Source organism: Garra rufa, chromosome 10 (assembly GCF_049309525.1).
Source record: "Garra rufa chromosome 10, GarRuf1.0, whole genome shotgun sequence".
Classification (NCBI taxonomy): domain Eukaryota; kingdom Metazoa; phylum Chordata; class Actinopteri; order Cypriniformes; family Cyprinidae; genus Garra; species Garra rufa.
Window position 1 is genome coordinate 8,806,770 of NC_133370.1, and position 19,987 is coordinate 8,826,756.

General features: G+C 33.9%; 1 protein-coding gene across 1 annotated transcript; it reads right to left on the reverse strand.

The window, feature by feature from the left end:
• Positions 1-19,554, reverse strand: rorcb (RAR-related orphan receptor C b). Its single transcript, XM_073848473.1, has 10 exons — positions 19,302-19,554; positions 12,660-12,745; positions 12,240-12,381; positions 10,385-10,861; positions 9,748-9,869; positions 9,517-9,649; positions 7,654-7,761; positions 6,068-6,178; positions 5,815-5,927; positions 1-4,135 (listed from the first exon to the last, which is right to left on the reverse strand). Exons 1-10 carry the CDS (start codon positions 19,306-19,308, stop codon positions 3,974-3,976), a joined length of 1,461 nt encoding a protein of 486 aa, XP_073704574.1. The 5' UTR covers positions 19,309-19,554; the 3' UTR covers positions 1-3,973.
• Positions 19,555-19,987: the final 433 nt, after the last annotated feature.

A 19,987-nucleotide genomic window follows, 5' to 3' on the forward strand; every position in this document is an offset into this window, starting at 1 on the left:
TGCATCTTTAGTTTTTATTTCTTTTATTTCATTTTCTTTCATTAAGTCATATTCTGAGTCTTACAATTCAGGCTGAAAGAGGAAAGGTCTTTGACACTTTGTGATTGACATTCACAAAAAATATATATATATATATTTAAATATAGCTACAGGACACAGTGATCAAGAATACGGGTCTCCTATTCGGTGCAAAGTGTATATGTGTGCATAATATGTGTCTGCATGTGTGTTGTCGGCAGAGGATACTGGTGAGACAGAGACCAGCCATCTCCCTGAGAATAAATCTTTTCTTTTGTGTGAAACACACAGAGCAGAAACATTTCTTCTACAAAAACTAAATAAACATGAAACCACAGAAATTGCTTTACAGGGTGACTAGATGAGACAAACACAATTTCGTTTTAACAGGAAGGCATGCATCAAAGGCCTAAAGGTGGGGATTGTCAAAACAACATGTTTAAAAATACATTACACAGACAGAATTCCCATACTTCTCATTCTTAAACAAGGGAAGGCTACGCTCCTTGACATGAGAGTTTGTAATGTTGGGCACACAAAAAGAAGACTTCCTCTTGTTCGTTAAAAAAACCCGAGATACGACACCGTATTTCATCTCTCATACAGAATACAAGCTCATTCATTCATCTGAAGTGCTTAAAACCAGTTGTGAAGTATATATAGTAGTACTATAAACAACACCGTGAACCTCAACTCAAAGGAGTTGTGGAGAACTCGCCGTTTTGGTGCATGAATATGGAAAAATAGGATGGAAGGATGTGGCCACAGAAATGGACAATGAGATGCAATCAACAATTTACAAAATAATACAACAGAAACCACACTGGCCACAAGATGCATGTGGCAAATCTGTACCCGAAACCTGCTGGACTGAGCTTTGATTGAATCTACTTCTCTCATTTTTTCTTCTGGTTATCTGAAGCCCACCAGACAGGTGATCCTATAAGAGGAAGGGTCTCATAACATCAGACTAGGGTCGTCCCAGCTCTGTGTGTGTGTCCCAGAGAACGATGTTGGAAAACAATCCAGCTTGGCTTGGAATAACTGTCCGACTCTTGTAAGTATTCCATCCGGATCACTTTCAGAGGGCAGTCCCGGAACAAAATCCTTGTAAGTTCATTTTTTAGGTCCGGTATTCCTATGCACATGCTGGAGGAACTCAAAAGCCGGCTGATGAAAGTCCTGGCTCATTTTTTTTTTTTCATTTTTTCTTCCTGCTCCACCTTTCTCGCATTCTTTTTCCTGACTAAATATACTAATGTATTTACATTCCTTTTCAAAATAATCTTTTAGAAATGTCCATATAAATTAAATGAACATTTAACCGTTTCTTAATCTAAAGTGGCATTTACAAGGGAAGGGGACGTGGGACTGAGGTTTCTCATTGCATTCAAAATTATAACAAAAAATAAGGTGCAGCACCAAACACTGTCAAAATGTGCCTGAGCAAACAAGAGCTTGTGTGGGTGGAACAACTGAGTCAAATCGTGCGTTCGCCAATAGAGTGCAACAGCCTGGTTCCGGAAGTAAAAACTCTGTTTAAGCTTTAAATAATGGTTAATACTTTAGTTAAAGCCACCTATACTCACTTTTTTAAAATGATCCTGTTCAACAGTTGAATTTGTGTTGGAAAAACTACATTACCCATGATGCTGTGCAGACACTCCCACCAATCAGTGAGCTTGGAGGGAATGCAAATGACAGGAGCCAATCAAAATACTTAACATATCTGCACATATTTTGTTTCTATTGATTAAGTCCAAAATATTTAAATGGACAGTTTGATTTCTCATGGGATTGTAGTTTAGTTTTTTTTTTCTCTCACTACAGCCATTAAAGGAATAGTTCACTTTCAGAACAAAAAATTACAGATAATGTACACACGCCTTTGTCATCCAAGAAGTTCATGTCTTTCTTTCTTCAGTCGTAAAGAAATTGTTTTTTTGATGTAAACATTTCAGGATTCCTCTCTATATAATGGATTTCTATGGTGCCCCCGAGTTTGAACTTCCAAAATGCAGCTTCTAAATGATCCCAGCTGAGGAAGAAGGGTCTTATCTAGCGAAAATGTTTTTTAAAAACATTTACAACTTATATAATTTTTAAATCTCAAATGTTCGTCTTGCCGAGCTAGACAAGACAAGCATTTGAGGTTAAAAAGTATATAAAATTGTAATTTTTTTTTTTTTTTTTTTAGAAAATAACCCATTGTTTTGCTAGATAAGACCCTTTTTTCCTCGGCTGTGATTATTTAGAGCCATTTGAAGCTGCATTTTGGAAGTCAAACTCGGGGGCACCATAGAAATCCATTATATGGAGAGAAATCCTGAAATGTTTCACTCAAAAACCATAATTTCCTTACAACGGAAGAAAGAAAGACATGAACAACTAGGATGACAAGGGGGTGAGTACATTATCTGTACATTTTTGTTCTGAAAGTGAACTACTTCTTTAAGTACACAATCTTCAATTTTCAATACTTTTTTTGCTTCAACTAAAAGTTCATACTGTTGTAATTTCTACTCATAGCTGATTGGTTGCTTCATAGCTTGTAACACTAACAAAGACTACTTTAAAATCACTATGGGTAAAAAATGAATAGAAAAAGTACTTCCGAAACCAACACTGCTGAAAAAGTAGATGGGCGCTAATGCACTCTATTCTTTATAGTCATGCCAAAGTTTGCAACCCTCTTATATATAAGACTGTATTCTGTTGAGTATCTCTTTCGCATATTATTATGTGTCCTGTTATGTACTTTTGCATACTGAAGTTGTTTACCATAATAAGTAATACCATATTAAATTCTGCTAGATATGAGGTATGAGATTATGTAAATAACTGTTAAAGTGAGGATTTTGTGGTTGTCGCTGGGTTATTGTAACAAAACAAGGCGTTCACAAACTTTTGGCCATGACTGCACGCTTATAGTGATAACCAGGTGGATGATTAAAAACTGACTACTATTGCACATTAGAAAAGAGTTGAGCACACTTATGATTTCTGGTTTGTTTAAATAGCTTCAAAGGAATATTCAACATTAAATGCAAGTTAAACTCAGATCCTATCAGATATAGTTAAATGCATTTGTCAATGCTTGTTTGAGATGATTCAAAATTATTTTCAAAACATTTTTTTTTTGATTAAATGAAATTCAATTCAATTTTAAACGGAGAAATGAGCTTAACTTGCATTTGATGTGGAACGTTCCTTTAAAGTAGTACTGGTAACATTGGTCCCTTCATTTTTAAACAATCTGGGCACATCAGTTTTTGTTGTTGTTTTGGATTGTCATAAAGTCTCATAAAGCAATAATGCAAGACCAAAAGTGCATTGTGTACATTCGGTCTCAAATCAAAATAAGTGCTTTTGGGATACATTCATGATTCGTCTGAGGGGATAAGGAGGAAAAAAGCGATATTAGTGCTTAAAGAGTGGATTAGCGGGGAAGGACGGGCGACGCTCACCTACTATGTTGCATTCGCTTCATTAAAAAGTGTGTATGTGGAAGAGAGTTTGATTGTAAAATTACAAAACCTCTTATAAAACTCCTTTTTATATCTTTGCGTACAGATGCAGAAAGAATAGTGGCATGCTTAGACATCAAAAAGTTGGGACAAATGGCCTTCGCAAGCATACATCTGTACATAAGAGATCATTCTGGAGTGTTTCCATAAATACAAAACTGATTTGTACTGTGTGTCGTTGAATCTGAAATAGTTTGTTGGCCCCTGTGTTTGTGCGTTTAAATGTGTTTGAAGCAGGCGAGTTGTGTGTTTTTAGTGTATGTATGCTAGCAGTGCTGCAATACACTGCGGATTTTCCCTGGAGGTTTTTAAAATGCTATTATTTGAAATGCTGTTTTTACACGTTATGGCCTCTCTTGCTTTAACACTCGCTCGTAATTTCCCCTTCACACTCTCTGTCGCTCTATCCCTCACTATCTCCTGCTTTCTTAACTGTTGGTGGAGTCAGGAAAGTTGATATCGCTGCCAAACACTTCCCTGTACAGAGGGGGGAAGCTGTAGGCTGTTTCTGGGTGTACCAGACGGAAGAACTCCAGCTTGTCAATATGCAGGTTACAGATGGACTTCATCTGTGGTAGTTTGGACACCATCTGCGAACACAACAGATCAGATACTTAACAACAATGAATGGATTACAATGCAATACAATTCTAAAAAAAAAAACGTTTCTATTTTCTATGTGATAATACTGTAGAATTATTACTTTTAATTCCTGTGAGCAAAGCTGAATTTTTAGCATCATTACTCCAGTCTTCAGTGTAACATGCTGATTTGATGCTCAATAGTTGAAAACTGTTGTGCTGGCTAATATTTTTCTGCAAACAGTAGCTTTTTTATTTTTAAGATTCTTTGATAAATACAAAGTTTAAAAGGACAGCATTTATTTGAAATACAGATAACTTTTTTGTAAAATTCTAAACATTTTTTTAGAACCTTATTGTAACATCAAATGTGTTTACTGTCACTTTTGATCAAAGTAATATAATCTTGCTGAATTAAAGAATTAACTTCTTAAAAAACAGCAGTGTATAGCAAATTGTGGCAATTTGAATTAAATAGACAATGTATATATATATACTCAATTATATGCAATTGTGTTAAACCGATTTGACCCTTTAAGTGATTCTAATGGCTGCAAGAACTTAATTGTATTAAATTCAGTGGCTAACTCAAAATCCTAAAATACACTGTAGCTTGCTCATCCATGTTACCTTAACATTAAAATATGTACATTACATTTAATTTGATGCATAATATAACTACATAACCTAATACATAATTCTGGGTCAGAATTTTGTGCAAAACCAGTTTTCATTAGCCATTACTCCTGTCTTTAGTGTCATATCATCCTTCAAAAAACATTCTAATATTCTAATTTATTACTTTTATTATCAACGTTGGAAACAGTTGTGCTGCTTAATATTTTTGTGGAACCTGTGATTATTTTTTCAGGTTTCTTTGATGAATAAAAAGTTAAAAAGAACAGCATTTATTTAAAATAAAAAAATCTTTTCTAACAATATAAGTCTTTTATATTACTTTTTATCAATTTAACACATCCTTGGTGAATAAAAGTGTTAATTTCTTTCATAACAAGAAAAAAGAAAAATTTACTGACCACAAATATTTCTATGTGAAATAAATCCTGTTCTTTTAAACTTATTATTTATCAAAGAATACTGAAAAAAGTATCACAGCTTCCAACAAAATATTCAGCAGCACAACTGTTTTCAACATTGATAATAAATTAGCATATTAGAATGATATCTGAAGGATCATGTGACACGTAAGACTGATGATGTTGAAAATCCAGTTTTGCATCACAGGAATAAATTACATTTTAAAACATATTCACATAGAAAACAGTTATTTTACATCAAAATAATATGTCACAATATTACAGTTTTTTCTGAATTTTTGATCAAATAAATGCAGCCTTAATGAGCATAAGAAACTTTAAAAAACTTTAAAAAAAGGTACTCATGCCAAAAAAATTTAATAGCTGTGTACATAACCTAATACATTTCTTTTTGTATGTTTTCTGAGTCAATATTTTGTGCAGAACCAGTTTGTGTAAAGATTTAGTCAAATAGATCTACAAATTGTTTTTAATTGTTCTGCCAACTCACTCACCAAATCACATTTAGTTTTAGGATTTGAAATTAATTGACTGAGATTGACTGTCCTTGGCTGATTCATAGCATTACAGTTTTAATTATTTAATTTCTTTAAATTTTCTTGAAGATCTACTGTGTGTCTGCTTCCTCACCTTATCCAGTTTCTCAGTAGTGGCTCCGTTCATGTGCAGGCTGTGCTGAAGTGCCACGTAAACCTTCTCCTGGAGCTTCTGCACCTGCTGAGACTCTGTCAACCACGGCCGATCTGAGCGCCACACAAACACAGAGCAGAGGTTTCAAACTGTGAGAATGGGTCTTATTTTCCTCCCATGTGCAAGTCTGACCAGAGAGCTTTATAAAGCTTTGCTTCAGGAAATTGGTCACACATTCGTGTTAGAGTCTCACCTGGAGCCAGCAGGACCGCAGCGCTAAATAAAGCCATTTCCTCCTCGCTCAGCTGAAGTCGACTCAGACTTTTAGCCAATTCGAAGACAGCGTTCACCAAGTCATCACACCCTACAAACACAAATGCACATTCTGGTTACCATGCTGGAGATGGAGAAACAAATTGCATTTTTGTTGAGGGCCATAATTTGCCCTGAACCAATCTGTTTTTATTTAGCATGAAATGGTTTAATGGATCTATTGGGTTCCAATAGTTATAAAGGAAATTAGAAGATGTTCTGGGTACAAAGCTTCAGGGTAACACAGATTTAAGCAATAAAGCACAACAAGCTTTGCTTGATCATGAATAATCACAGTTGGCCTTTATGTTTGCATGGTGCATTTTATCATAAAAGGAATGCTGCATTTTAAGTTGTAATGGAAAAGAAGAAGCAACAGATCTTTCCTTCATTATTATTACTTTCGAGTGTAATGGATTATTAAAGGAAAATGGCGGGGATTGATGTATTGGCTGTTGATTGGATATTGAGAATACCAGATGCAGTTATTATATTTTAATCAAACATTACAAGGTCTTTTTAACATGCATTCAGAAAATAGATGCGATGAATTTCATTTCATTTCTTGTTCTTACAAACTCAATTTGAAAAAAGCTAATAAAGAACTGGTACGGTTTATAAATTGTTCTACTGACTTATTTCAAGACAAGAATAAAGGTTTTTATTTGATATATTATGCGCCAAGAGTGCTTTCTACAATGCTTCCATTTAACTTCGATGAGCTATTACTCACCCAGGCATTACTTGTATTCACTAACTGGGTTAAAAACCCATTAGCTCTTGTGGCTTATTGATTCATAACGCCTCTGCTCTTGCTTTTTAGAGACTGCTGGTGTTTTACATTATACGGTTAAAGGGGATGTGTTTAAAGTGGAACACTAGGGTACTGATAACTGTCTAGTATTTTTTCCAAGAATTTGCAGTATGAAACAGTACACATTTCAAATAGCAGTTTGTTATTACTATTATTATTATTGTTATCACATGACCTTGTTACATCTGACACTTCATCTCTATGTAATCTTAAATGTACGTTTTGCTTTTCAAGGTTATCCAGCTATTTAAGACATATGTTATTGCATTTGCAATCCAACTGTCAGTTTGGGATGAATTTGCATCTGGAAAGTAAAACTGAGTGCATTATAATTATGGAGTGCCTTGAACGCAATATGAATGTGTCGTATAATGTACATTTTAGAAAATAGTAGGTCAACCATAGATTACACTTTACATAAAGACTTTATTTTTAATGGTTTATAAAAGTAGTTTTAATGCATTAATTATGCCTTGTAATGCATGCACCTTATAATTCATTCTAGGATCTCATGACCAGTTACATCACAATGCATTTTAGTTACAATTAATTACAATTATTTATGAAAAGACATAATGCGTTACAACGTACATGAATACCTTTATAACACGTCATACATAAAGGCTTTAAGTGTTAATAATAACTGCTCAGTGTATACTGTATACTTCTAAAATAGTAGGCATAAAATGCATGATAGACATCTAGACACTCACCGAGAGCTTTGAAGAGCTGAGGGCTGGCGAACTTGCCGTCAAAAAACATAGTGTTGCTTGAAGAGTTGTAAGCGCGGCACATTCGGATCAGCAGGATTTCCAGACATCCTGGAGCAGTAATAGAGAAAGAGAGCGGCAAAAAAAAACGTGATGGGGGGGAAAAGGAAAAAAGATAGAGGACGAAGACAAAAAGAAAGACAGATAGAGAAAGAGGGAGATAAAAGACAGAAAATAATGCAGGGGAGGGGGAGGGGGAGAAGGAAAAGCGGGAATATGCTCCACCGTGCAAAAATACAGACAGAAAAAAATTATATTATATTTTTTTCCAAATACGGGAACATCAAAAACCATCAAAAAATGAAAAGTCATCATGTTTGTGATCGTTTTAAATGACAACCGTTTTGTTTATTAAAGGGTTTTGTTTTTTTTCATACGGTAAGCACATGGAGTAGAAGTAGACAGAATGTTGGAGAAATAAACACAAGAGGAGACAATCATTAGTTCAAGTTTCATGTTTAAGATCGAGCACAGGAAAACGTGGACAGAATTGAATCCTGTGGGGCGAATTTACAAAACAAAAGTTGCGTAACCTTTGGACGTCATTATTCTGACGTCAAATGTGTTTTTTTTTATATGTATCCACCCACAATCCAGTTTAAACAGCCACTAAATGTGCTGAAATATCATTTCTTCATGATCATTACATTATTGTCTTGTATCTGTGTATATTTTTGATCAGCTCTGGAAGCAGAAAAATCATTGATTTGATGGTAAAATAATAGATAAGTGCATTCTCTCCAGGCATATCTACAAACGCACAATGCAGTCAAGCACTTCAGGTGTTCAGTTTGAAAACTTATTTCCACCATGGAATAATAAAACAAATCGTATAAATCTTGCAAGATTTTTACTCTGAGAAGAAAGTCTTATTGTGCACTTACGACATGTATATAAACTTTATACATATTGTATTGCAAGAACATTTTGAGTAAAAAATTGTGGGACAAAATCAGGAAAAAAGTGATAAATGTAAAATAAAACATTAAAAGAAGACTATTTTTTGAGAGTGTGGATCATGGTTTCGTATACTAACTAAATTGAATTAATTGAATTACTTGGTAATTGATTGGATTACTTATTTGCAATTGCAAATGAGATTATATCTTGCGATTCTGAAAAAAGCAGTCAGAATTGTGAGATATAATTTTAGAATTTTAAGAAAGAAAAGTTAGAACTGTGAGATAAGAAGTCGTAGTTACCTTTTTTAATTCCTTAGCAGAAATACGTTCTTTTTCTTCACAAATCGGACTTTATATCTCACGATTATGAGTCTATAGCTCACAATTCTGAAAAAGTCAAAATTGTGAGAAATAAACTCAGAATTGCAATAAAAAAGTCAGAACTGTGATGTACATTTCACTATTCTGAGTTTATATGTCACAATTAAAAAAAAAACTGAATTGTGAGACATAAACTAAAAGTTGCAAGGAAAAAAGTCGTAATTACCTTTTTTAAAAAAAAATTATTCGGTGGCAGAAATAAGGTAGGAGTATGCTGAAAAATGCCAACTGTAGTCAACACTAATGTTGTGGGTGTGTTTGCGTTTGACATTTGATTTGCATGCCAAAATCTGCTCTCAGAGTATTCTAGACGTAGTATGAAAGACAACAATGCAGAAACCTAGTGTGTTCTGGAATGGTCTTAAAACATTCTAAACTGATAAAGAGACTGAATGGCGGCCCTGGGCCGCATCAGAAACGCCACATCACGGCAGTGAGTGGATAAGGTGAAGCGAGTGAGAAATCTGTTGTATAATCTGAGATTAGTCATCTGTAATCCATGTGAGACAAAGGCAGCACTGACCTGCTTTGAGCAGGATGATCTGGTCGTTCTGGCAGAGGTCCATGAATCCAGAGATGCGCTTGGCGAATTCCACCACGTACTGGATGGCGTTTGTAATGTGAAGGGCGCACTGCTGCCACATCCATTCTGCCGACTTAATGCATAGAGATTGTTAATACATGCATTAATGAAGAACAGAGTCACATGACTGACCATCTATTTATGTATTTGTCTAATATAATGCTGGTGTACCTTGAGCTGAAAGCTACGGGTTTCTTCAGGTGTGTAAAGATTCCAAGTGAGTTTCTTCAGCTCTTCTGTGCTGTACTGACACGTCTCCAGGTGAGACTTCACGACATTTTGAGTGATTCGCTCTGAACAGAAATTCAACATTTTCCTTTAGTATCTGTCTGTCTGGATATAAATATATCAAACAGATATAACAAACAAATCACAAAAATATTATTGTTTATATAATATATGTGTGTGTACTGTGTATATTTATATGTATTTAATAAATATTTCCACACACACACCTAAACACATATATATTTGTGCTGTCAAATCGATTAATCGCATCCAAAATAAAAGTTTGTTTACATAATGTGTATGTACTGTGAATATTTATATGTATTTAAGAAATATTTCCACACACACACACACACACACACACACACACACACACACACACACACACACACTAGTGCTGTCAAATCGATTAATCGCGAATAATCGCATCCAAAACAAAAGTTTATTTTGGATAAAAAAAAATTGTCATTTAAATAATATCAGAATTTAATCTAACAATTTTGTCCCTGTTATATTACCTTAATGATTAAAATTAATAAAGGACAAGATCCTAAAATGAAAATCTCTAATGACAGCTCACCTATGTCGTGTAGAGAGCAGTTGTCTGGTAGGGATCCCAGGAGAGTGTGTGTAAGAAGGCTGTTTTCGGGCAGGATATACTCATGCTTCACCCTCGCCACATCTGCCAAATCTACAGCGCTGGGCTCTGGAGAGCTCTGATTGGACGAACTTCCACTTCCGGCACTCCCGGACCCTCCGCCACCCCCAAGCATCTCCAGAGTGCAGTACTCACTCGCCTCCTCTGGGGTGAGCGGCAGGTCGAACAGAAGACCGTCAGGCAGCGTGGCAATGTCGTCCAGGTCGCTGAGGTTGGAGCTGGACCCTCCGCTGCTGTACGGCCGGCTGTGTGCACTGTCATCTCCCGTCTCTTCACGGTCACGTGGTGCCAGACCACCACCCAAACCTGCCAGGCACTCCTGAGACAGCTGCTGGTGCCGCTGTACCTCCGCGTACAGGCTGTCCCGTTGTTTCTTTGACATTCGACCAAACTTCACCGCTACAGAAAGAAAAAGTATTATATGTTCAATATATTTTTTGGCACCCTCAGATTCCAGATTTTCAAATAGTTGTATCTCAGCTAAATATTGTCCTATCATAACAATACATATATATCATTTATTTATTCTTAATTATTCAGCTTTCAGATAATGTATACAAATCTTTTATTTAGCAAGGATGCAAAAACTGATTAAAAGTGGCAACAAAGGCATTTCTAACTCTGTTTTTCGTAAGAATTTTTTTTTTTTTATTGAATAAACATTTATTGATTGAGAAAAAATTCTTACTATTATTAACAATTCTAAAACAGCTGTGCTGTGTAATATTTTTATGGATACATTTTTATCATGATTCTTTAACGGATAGAAATTTAAAAAGAACAGCATTTATTTGAAATAGAAATATATCTATGAAAATATTATGCAGCACAACTGTTTTCAAAATTACTAATAATAAAAAATGATAATAAATCATTTTAAATTGCAGTAATACTTTGTAATATTAAACATTTTACTGTATTTTTTATTAAATAAATTAAGGCCTAATAGTTTTTTTAAACATTAATGAGAAACTTAACAACCCTAAACTTACTTAACAGTAGTGTAAAAATAAATATTACTGTAAAATAATTATTTGTGTATTATTATTATCAAAATATTAATGCTATATATAAAAAATATATTATATTTATAAAAAAGTTAAACTGTAAACTGCAATTGTACAATACAATTAAAAAACATACTAAAATCAATGTTAAAAGTGTTTTTAAAATATCTTACTCAGGACAGTACTAAATAAAAAATAACATGCATTTTATATGATCTCTCTTATTTAGTTAAAATTATTCACTTTTCACAGATTCTACAAGGGACTCCCAAACTTTCGCATACCACTGTATATATATATATATATATATATAGTCCTAACAGCTTCTTTTGTTTTGTGTAAAATGTAACAAAATGTAACTTTTCAAATAAATCTCACATAAATATACAGAAGAGATGTTTATATAGATATAGAGATGTATTTTACTTAGAAAAAAGGGTGTCTTGAATTCACACTTCTAATTTTGTTACAGTAACTCATCTAACCGAAAGAAACATTAGATTTGTCATCTGATACATAGACCACTGTGTTCTGATTTACAACTAGCCATAAATAAAATTTATGATGACCATGTAAACTACTTGAAATAAACTGACTCATATGCTTCTAAACATAACAAGTATTTGAATTTGATAAGATCATGCATGAGTACTTTACATTTTCGCATTATGATCATCCAATCAGGCTCAAATTGTGATAACTGTTGGCACAAAGTCTCTCTTTGCTGCCCTTTGACCCTGAGTTTTGATTCTGACTATACATGCACTCACCATCACGGCTCATGCCGAGCGCCAGGCACTTCTGCAGGCGACAGTGTTGGCAGCGGTTCCTGTTGGTTCGGTCGATCAGGCAGTTTCTCTGCCGCGAACACGAGTACATGGCGTTGTTCTGCTGGCTGCGTCGGAAAAATCCCTGCAAAACAGAAACGTGGTTACCTCAGCGTGCAAGACGGCTAATATCAGGTGCGGCTTTCATAGGTGTGCCCTGGCGCCACATGACGAACATAAAGTAATATAAACTGACCCAGAAAACAGATGCGCACAAAAACATCAGGATAAAAGATAAGGAGGGATAGAGGACAAAAGGATCATTTTGCTTGCATAGGTTCCACTGAACTCTACAAAATGCACATTGAGGGCAAGACAATAAGATCATATAATCATAAGATCATAATCATTCAGATTTCTTACCTTGCACCCTTCACATGTAATAACGCCATAGTGGATCCCAGAGGATTTGTCGCCACAGATCTTACAAGGTATAACCTCAATTTGAGCTGGAATAAAGACAGAAAAAAACTATGAATCACACAGAAAAGCACATATGCACAAATATTGTTTTGACATGTACCACAAATAATATTAACCAATGAGGATTACAGTCAGATAGAGAGATCAGATCTCTCGCTCTCTCCATGGCATGAAGGACAGAAATAGCCAGAGGATTGATTTTCCGACTAAGGAGAGTAGTATGCTTTGGCTTTTATGAGAGGCCTTGATACGACTCATATGATCAGTGGAACACACTGTAGGGACTTTTAGAAACTAGATGCCTGGCTTCCACATACAGTCAGACATACAAAAAAGCTTTCATAATGAAAAATTTCCTATGAAAATGTCATAATCAACAGTGTAAATAAGCATGCCATTGACAAATAAAAAATTACTGAATTAATTAATGAAAGAATGATTAAAACTTGTGTGATTAGTGATAATTATGCAATAAAACATTTTCATATCTATATTAGTTTTGTTTCATATATGCAAATAATTGTTTATTATTGATACAATAATGAATAAATAAAAAATGAATTCATTGATAAATAAAAAATTAACTAACTAAATAAAAAGTGCTCTGTGACAATAGACACAATGACTATGCAATAAAATATATTTTAATATTTATATTTAATTATATTTATGTTTTTATATTTTAAAAAATAATTTTCGACAAGAACTAAATAAATAAAAAGCAAATGCATTAAAAAAATGTGACCCTGGAGAGTCACAAAAGGGTCAATTTTGTTAAATTGAGACTTATGCATCATCAAAAAGCTTCAATAGAAATACAACTATTGAAATCAGGAATCTGGGGGTGCAAAAAAACCTAAATACTGAGAAAATCAATTTAAAGTTGTCCAAATGAAGTTCTTAGCCATGCATATTACTAGTCATAAAATATGTTTTGATATATGTACAGTAGGAAATTTACAAAGTATCTTTATGGAACATGATCCTAATATCTTAATGATTTTTGGCATGAAAGAAAATGTTTAATTTTGACCCATACAATGTATTTTTGGCTATTGCTACAAATATACCCATGCTACTTAATTAAATTAAACAAAGAAATGTGTTTTTTATATATTTAATATCTGTCTGACCTAAAATCTTCATGAAAAAATGTTTATAAAATCGTCAGACTAAACACTGAATTATCGCCTTATATAGACAGAATGAAAAAAAAAATGAAAAATAAAAAAGTAAAAAATAAAAAAGTTTTTTGATAGTTACACAATTATTATGCAACAATAAGCTTTTCACATTTCGCACATAGTGGTGGGATGAAAAAACCTAAGCTTGTGAACACGCTCGATAGCGAGAAAAAAAAACATCCTCCATTTTGTCTTTCTAGCTCTGTCAGCTGAAAGCAATGACCAAGATACACTGTGGCATGCAATGGAAAAATCTGTAAGCCCTTGGGTGCCCCTCCCGTACCGTTCTCTGTGTAGTGTTATATAACCTTCGTCTGCAAACATTCCACAAACACGCCATTCAGGGCTGCTCAGTCTAATAATGCAGATGTTCCGCCTCCCTCCCACATCTGACAGCCTATTGGTTTATGTTTGGGCAGATGTGTCTGTGATTGGCTGACTCTGAGTGTCGCTCAGTTCGGCCTGGATGTAAGCCCATGTGGACTCGCTGTCCTACTGACATACTTTCTCAGTGAAAAGGGGAGGGCTGCTGTGGGTGGATCCTCGGTGCATGTCATTTGAATAGGCCTTTCCCTCTTCTCTGTTAAGGTGGAACTGGTCTCGATAGGAACACGTAAGAGTTATGACACACAAGAACGGGGACAGTTAAAAAAAAATTCTACATTTTTGTCCAGATAATATTCTCATTAATAAATAAAATGTTATATGAATATTTATTTTGTGATTACTAGTATTGTTATTATATTATTTTACATATTTAATACATATTTAACATAAAAAGTTGACAAAAAAAAATCTACCTACATCTAATGTTACTTAATACTTAACACACACACACACGCACACGCGCACACACGCACACACGCACACATTTATTTATATATATATATAAATCATATTAATGTTTGTATATTAAATTTTAAAAATAAAATTAAAATATTTTAACTGCCCATTCTTTTTTTCTTAATGGCTTTTCTATTTAAACCTGCTATATATAATTAAAAAACACAAAATAAATAAATAAAATAAATAAATTTAAAAATATTATATAATACATATTATAACATTATTTTAGTTTTATAAATTCAATAAAAACATTTTTTAGAGGCCATTATTATTATTATTATTTGTCTTTTAATTGCTTTTCTATTTAGATATAATTGAAATAACATAAAATAAAAGGTCAAATAAAATGCAAGAATAAATAAATAAATAAATAAAAAATAATAAACATGATATAATACATATTATATAACTATTTCATAAATTCATTAAAAATGTTTCAGAGGTCATTATTTTTTTTTTTTGTTTAATGGCTTTTCTATTTAAACCTGCTAGCTAGACATAATTAAAATAACATAAAATAAAATGCAAAAAAAAATTATATATTATATAATTATTTTACAATTTCATAAATTCAATAAAAACCATTAGTTTTTTGTCTTTTTAATGGCTTTTCTATTTAAACCTGCTAGACATAATTAAAATAACATAAAATAAACAAATAAAATAAATTGTAAAAATATAAATGTAATTATATACTATTATACAATAATTTATAAATTCAATTTAATAAAAACATTTCTAATAGGCCATTTTTAAATGGCTTTTCTATTTAAACCTAATATTAATATTACCTAATAATACTATTATACTTAATACTACCTTATATATATATATATATATATATATATATATATATATATAATTCCTAAATGTCTTTTTTTGTCTAATTTGACCAGTTTAAAAACAGTTAAACACTTAAAAGTGTTTCTCGAAGTTGAGGAATCCTGACCTAAAAATACCTAACGCACTCATCTGTTTCATATTAGCATCACTGAGGAATCATGATCCTTCAGTTTCCACAGCCTCTTACGTTCTAAATGCCATTTGTGTGATATAATGGAGAATAAACTAAAAAATTAAGACAGCTGAAGAATGGAATTACTGACGTGCGCAGACGATTCAGGAAAATGGTTCAAATTTACTTTAAATGGCGGCCGCTGTTATCTGTGTTTGAGTGCAGGTGCCGTAATGCAATCCGCTTTGAGAACACCGTGTTAATCAGTAAAGTCTACCTTGGTGACATAACACAAGGCGACAGATTAGATTAAGCAGAAGAGCACAACAGATTTCAATCATAAGCATTCGGGATCATGCAAAAGGAGCCACTGACCCAACAAAATGTCATAAGAACAACTTTAAACTTCTGTAATTAGACTGCATAAGCTTGGAAGTATAAACAATCATTTACATGTACGCAATTGCGCATCATTTTCCAGTTTTGACTAAAGCGCATGTAATGAGGTGTAGTCGTGTTTCTAATCCCAACTGAATTTTCCCACAATGATGTGTCTGTCTTGTCACGGTGATGAGCAGAAGGCTTTCTGGTCACGAGGTTGGCATATGTAGGCCAGTGAAAAGAACAATGATTTAACACCTCACCTACTTTACATAACACATACCCAGGTCTCACCCAGGTGAAGTCAAACACCTTCGCACTGATAGAACAGAATTATGAAGAAGTTTCTGATAAGACGGTCGGTCAGTGTGTCAGTAAGTCACTTTTGGTTCCTGCTGTTGTCACGAAACCAAGGTCACACATGCCACGTTCACTTTAAAGATTGCACTGATTCCAAATCAAACATTAAATAACAGATCTAATCATCTCAAAATGGTAAAATGTGTGCATTTCCTTGACACAAAGCGACTATCGTCATGTTAGTGTTGACTAAATAAAATGAAAGGCTTATTATTAGCAAAGAGAGGATGTGATTTAGGTGAAGGCTGATGACACAAAACAGACATCGCAAAACGGCCAGGATTTATATTAAAAAATACTCCTGACAAAGTCCAGACTCGTTTTTTTTTTTTCAACAGTGTGTATATCACCCGCTACAGCCTTCCTGTCCTCAGCTGCCCTGTGAACATGAGCCCTGTGTATATTTAAACACAGCCCCACCTCACGACAGTATGTCCGGACACGTACGCCCCCGCAACTGGCTTTAACATTTGTCCAGAGAGCAAACAAACCAGGAGAGAGACAAAATCCTCACTTTGAGCTTGCAAACAAAGAGTTTTGGATTGTTAGGCGAATTAAAAAGAAAAATGATCATGATTTAATATTTACTCGAACCCAGGTAAAAGGGTAAGAGGAAGTGAATAAGCCTTTTTCTGTTAAGATTTTGCAAGCTGAGACAAAAATATTGTGGAAAAAAACTGTTTGATGGAATTCACATATTTATTATGGTTTCCTGGAGCACAAAACCAGTCATAAGGGTTATTTTTTTTAATTGAGATTCATACATCATCTGAAAGCTGAATAAATACGCTTTTTGTAAGGACAGGACAACATTTGGCTGAGACACAACTATTTGCAAATCTGGAATCTGAAGGTGCAAAAAAATTAAATATGGAGAAACTGCCTTTAAAGTTGTCCAAATGAAGTTCTTAGCGATGCATATTCTAATCAAAATCTAAGTTTTGATATTTTTGCGGTAGGAAATTAATATCCCTAATATCCTAATGTTTTTTGGCCTATAAAATGTATTTTTGGCTATAGCTACAAATATAGCCATGCTACTTATGATTGTTTCTTTGGTCCAGGGTCACATATAGAAATAAATAATATGCACCAGAATTTATGTTCAGTTAATTTATTAAATAAAACAGATTTACTGTTACTTATTACCGAGGGTAAACTTGTCATTCTCATGGTAAATAACTGTCATAGTGTTTGTTCTATTATATATTTTAATAAAAAAGCAAAGACTATACACTAGAATTATTATTATTTACTTGAATGCAAAGTGGTATTAATCACTGTATTCATATGAAAACCTGTTATTGTCATGGAAAATTAGTCATTGTGCTTATGATAATTTAATTATATAGTACATCTAATTGAATAATTTGCTCCAGAATTGAAATTGATTCACTATGTATAAGGAAAGAGTAAAAATTGCCTTGAAGCAATCTATTATGTATTTTATCATTGTTCATTTAATGTTAATAGATTTTAATAAATAAGCTAAATAAATAAACAAAGACTGCACTACAATTATTATTTGCTCTGTAAGAACAAAAAGAGTGCAAAGTGGTATTAATCACTGATTTATGTGAACTGGTTATTGCCATCATAGTAAATTACTGTCATTTTGTATATGATCATGTAATTATATATTAGATTTAATTGAATAATTTGCTCCAGAATTGAAATTATTTCATAATATGAGTGGAACAAGTAGAGATTGCCTGGAAGCAATGTATTATGCATGTTATCATCATTATACATAATATCTTCTGCTAATTATAATAATATTTAACTGTTTTTTTCAAAAGCATTATATAATACAATACGTATTTTGATATAACAACTTCTTTAAATTATAAATTACATAAATAGATACTATATTGCATTTAACTTAACACAACATTGGGGTAATTTGAACGATTTTGCAAACTTAAAAATCTTGGCTTGGCTTATCGACAAGAACTAACAGCAAGTCACCTTTACCCATGCATCTGTTACGTTAAAAGGTGAGATTGTTATAACAAACGCTGTTTATGGTCCATATCAAGACCGAAGTTCAAGTTCAATCTCAAGTTCATGATGGAAGGCGCAAAGGCGCGGCGGTGTTCATCACAACCAACAGACCGCATGGGTCTGCACGACTCCTGCAAAGCGCCTCCCCCTCGCTTGCGCTCTATCTTTCCCTCATTCCCTCCTGTGAATGCTGTGTAATGCTCAGTGACATAACTAGGTCAGTAGAACAGCAGGTTTGAGCGCTGCTCACACAGCCGGCCATGCTGCCCTGCAAAAACAACAACACGCAGCCGACAAGCAACAGAGAGAACCTCCATCTCTAACATTTACACTCAACATATCACTAGAGTTACATAAAATAAGGGTTTAACTCGCAAAATTCGCGTTTCGAGAATTACATTAATATTCGAGAGACTGTAATAGTCTCCACATGGACATAACTCACATTATTCACCAAATATATGTAGTATTTATATTTTTAGTGGATATATTATTGCTTGAAACAAAAAAACAACCGACTTAATTTGACTCTCATTATGTAACAAAATTTGTCAAACATTCCAGAATCACAACCCGCGGCTTCCGAGTCAGAATTCCATGATTTGATACATTTGAACATCTTACTGAGAAACACTGTAACGTTGAACAAAGAATGGAACGTAGAAGAACATTTAAACGCGTTACAAAGTAACAAGTGGGCGCGTTGCAAATGTGACAGGAAAGCGGTGCAAAAACCCTGCATGAAAACATTCGTGCATATATTTCTATAGTTAAATGTTTAAAAACTATTTAAAAAGTTTTAAAAGGCAAAACGAAGTGGTTACATGTCATGCAGTGCAACAAACATCTTACCTCTCATCTTGAACGCTGTTTCTCGTCTCTCTCCAAAGTTCACTGGGTGCGGAGCGATATTGTTCGGACTAAGTAGCTAACACAAGACAGCTACCTGAATTTAACTTTTCAACTCCGACTGTGAGCATTATTAGGAAAACAAAATCTAAGAAAGATCCTTAAAGTAAATTCGCGTCTGTAATGGTCTTCTGTTGCGCTTCGGCTACAAAAAACGAAAGTCTATTTCGACGTGTGTTATGGCGCGGTATGAAACGTCGTCCTCCTCCCTCTCCTCTCACTCTACCCTGCTAACCTACTTTTAGACGCGTGGACTCTCACATGATCTCACTGCCGCGCACTGCTCACGGGGACGCGCATCCAGTCAGCGCTTAAGGTGGGACTAGAATTCAGCCATTCAGAATGTTTTTCTTATTGTAAAGCAGTCAAACTGAATTAATTTAAAGTAAATAAGATGCAAGAGGACAAAGCACAACTGCACTATCAAAACAAAACAAGCCAAAAAATTATATCTAAAAAAAGTTGTGATAAAGTGATAGCCTGCAGACATAAATTAATTACACTTCTTTGAGATTTTGTACACATCTCCACAGAAGTCTTTAATACATTGTCTATGCACAAACATGTTTATTTAAATGCACGCACTCATGGGTATTTCTGGTTTCTATTTTTAAGATTCTGGTTATACT